At 29.9% G+C, this 3,665-nt stretch overlaps 1 protein-coding gene across 1 annotated transcript; it reads left to right on the top strand.

The window, feature by feature from the left end:
* Nucleotides 1–292: 292 nt before the first annotated feature.
* LOC124829691 (AT-hook motif nuclear-localized protein 21-like) lies at nt 293–850 on the top strand. Its single transcript, XM_047303256.1, has one exon. The coding sequence runs from the start codon at nt 293–295 to the stop codon at nt 848–850; it is 558 nt and encodes a 185-aa protein (XP_047159212.1).
* Nucleotides 851–3,665: the final 2,815 nt, after the last annotated feature.

Raw genomic sequence — 3,665 nt, 5'->3', positions numbered from 1 at the left:
TGGATCAAGAGACTCACTTCAAAACCTCCTTTTTCCACTCTCTTTCTATTCATGAAACCACTTTCACAAGCCCCTGATTTAGCTCTGAACACAGTTTAGAGAAGAATATTCATTACCACCACACTATAAATTCCCCTCATACAAGGCTTTGACCATCCCAACCAAGTTTTTTCTTCCATTTCACTTCAAAACATTTCACTTGCATCAACCATCCCCCTTGAACCTTTTCACAAACATTTGGTGTCTTTGTTTTGTTTTACAAACTCACTTTGACCACAACTTGTCTCTACCAATGATTCCACCCGCAAGAAAGCCAACCAATGGGTTAAAAAAGAAGTCAAGGTCCACCTCTCCTATGGATGAATCTCCTGAGTCCTCTGTGAATGTCTTCACTTTTAACGTGGCTCCCAACAGTGATGTGATGGAGTGTATATCTGACATTGCAAGCAGGGACCAGGTTAGTGTTACTGTGATTAGTGCCACTGGCAAAATCAACAAGGTGACTCTCCAATCTTCAACCAATGGTGAACCTGATCTCATGCTCCATGGACCACTCACCTTGGTCTCCCTCACCGGCTCCTACTTATACAGCAATCAGTACACCCTTCACCCTGGAGCCACCCCTCCCCTTTCTTTGTCCTTTGGGATCAACCTCTCCACCATTGGAGGCAAGGTCTTTTGTGGCGTTGTTGGTGGTAGAGTCATTGCTGGTGAGAATGTTAAGATCACAGTCTCCACCTATACAAACCCTAACATTTTGAAGTATTCGGCCGAAGGTCAAGAAGACGGTGATAATGACAATAATGATAACGAAAATGACAAGAATAACAATTTTGGTGATGAGCAATGATATACACATATGTTTTTTATTTTATGTATATCTATTATAGAGTGTTTTTTTTTTATCACATCGTACATCTTATAAGCTTACTGATTTTATTCTGTTTTTTGGTGTATTTAAAGTATTGATGAAACTTTTGCCGTAAATAGAAAAGTTGGTCATGAGTTAATATATGTATACCTAGAAAAAAAAATGGTAGGTTTTTCAGATATGTATGATGTAAGAAGAAAAAGAAAAATGATTAACATAAAATCAAATATATATTATCAAATGTAATTCTCAATTTTGTTTTGTTAACATTTATTTCTTTATTAAATAAATTTATATAAAATTAAATAACAATGTGTAATTGAATTTCATTTCTCATCACTCGTATTACTTTTATTGAATTATATTTTGTAACATTATTCAGATAATAGTATTTTTTCTTAAATGTTAGATGAAGTCAAATGAGTTTCTTACACTAGTCAAATAAGCTTTTTACACTAATTAATATAATTATTTTATTATCGTGGTTGACTTCTTGTCCATAGTGTTTAATTATATACAGAGAAAGTAAAATGAAACAAATATTTTAAAAAAAAAATCCCCAAAAAAAAGTATAATTAAACAAAATATTAGTCTAATATACACCATCATAGTGTACTATTCTTATAATAACCGGAGTATATACATCAACTATGTTTATGATTTCTAACATAACTATAGTGTATGTGAGTCTATAGTCTATTTAATATTTTAATGCTAATATCTTACTTCATAGATTACATTTTTAATCGTAGTCTAACACTTAAAATAACCGTAGTGTATAAAACTTTCGCTGCATTAGAGAAATATACTGATTTAAGATATATTAAATTTATTATAAATTAATTTATAAATATATCAGAGTAATAAATAGTAATAGGACAATTCAGTTAAAGATGCACAACGGATCATAACGTTTAATAATTACGTTTAATAATTAATTTTAAAAAAGAAATTAATAATTTAAGAAATTTAATAATTATATAACCATTAATAAATTTATTATACTTAAATACACACGCAAGTATAATATATATATATATATATATATATATATATATATATAATTTATTCTAAATTAATTAACAAATATTAATAAATATATCATAATAATAAAAACTAATAGAACAATTCAGTTAAAGATGCACAATGAGTCACAACTTTTAATAATTAATTTTAATGAAGTAATTAATAATTTAAGAAATTTAATAATTATAAAAGCATCAATAATTTTAGTTCATTATTTTGTTTTGGTGTATATATAATCATCAATAAATTTATTTAATTATATAACCTTCAACAATTATATATATATATATATATATATATATATAATATAATATATATAATTTGTTAACTTGCTTACTCCTGTTTTTCAGTTGATACATTTTAGTAATGTGTACCGGATTTTAGTAGACAAAAATACGCTAATATATCATGGATTCTAATTTATAAGGTCAAGGGTATTTTAATAATTTTCATTCTCAAAACTAAAAAAAAAGGAAACCCCAAACCTTTGCTCACCTCCGTCATTCCTCTCAACCCTTTCTCTTTTATCTTTCTCACTTAAACATTTTCTCTGTCATCCCTACGCTAGTCCCAATTAAAAAAATCAGAAACACTCGCCTAACCCTAATCTACCTTCCTCTTTTGTTTTTCAGTTTAATAACAAAATAATTGATGATGTTGATGTGGATTTTTTATTGGAGAGCTGTGTTATATATTTTCCCTTCTGATTATTATTAAATTTTTTTTTTTAAATTTTAGAATTTTGTTGTGTTACATTGTACTTGTAGGATACTTTCATTTGGTTAACAAACACAATCTTCATCAGATCGATTACTTAACCAACTTAAAGCATCCAACTTGAGAGTAGACATTAGACAAGTGTAAAACATGTTATGCAAGAGTAAGCTTTAGCAAGTTTAATAACTAGATCGTCTATGAATAGATGAAAACACACAAGATGTTTATATTGGTTCACCTGTTAGGGCTATGTCCAGTTCTCCTCTAAATTAACTTAGAGGGTTTCATTAGATATTTAATGAAGTATAATTGAGTTTAACTCACTCCTGATTGTGTAGTATTATTCACCACTCCTGGTATCCCTAAATGCTCTCAATGCCTTTGAGACTTGTTGATCGAGGCCGTACCTGAATCAAATTAATGTGAAAATTAAATGCAATATAAGCTAAGAGAATGAACCTTAGGTCGTCTCTCAAGGACCAAATGTGCTTCAGGAATTAGGTCGAACATATGGTGGGGGTTTTGAAGGTGGTTTTGTGAAAATAAAATGGATTGATTAACACCTAAATTAAACACAAAATTAATGACAGATTAACGACAGGTTGGTGTAGCTGGATTACACTTGTTTCCAATCACATAATTAAAACATATATCCAATTTTATGACCCTTAATCCAATACGAACTAGACAACTAAGCGAAGTCTAAATCAGTCTTCATAATATGCGAATTAAGCAAACATACTCACACAGACTCATCAATTCTGCACGAACACACTAATCAACTAAGTGAAGATTATCATGCTCAAATTAGACCGCTAAGCGAGGACCAATTGCACAGAACAAATTTCATATGTGTAGGGAACACAAAACAAAATCCCAATTTGGCTCCAATAATCTCAAGGAAACCTATGCAGACTCACTAATCACCAACCCAGAAAATTTACCTCTTCATGAAAACGAGTTTAAACGATTAGAACAAAATTGAAACATACAACGAACCCAATGCAAAAACAAAAATCCAATGCACCAAAAATGAAACTCAATCAACAAA

Source organism: Vigna umbellata, chromosome 3 (assembly GCF_029865625.1).
Source record: "Vigna umbellata cultivar VRB3 chromosome 3, Vumbellata_1.0, whole genome shotgun sequence".
Lineage (NCBI taxonomy): Eukaryota > Viridiplantae > Streptophyta > Magnoliopsida > Fabales > Fabaceae > Vigna > Vigna umbellata.
This window is presented reverse-complemented; position numbering and strand designations above follow the sequence as displayed.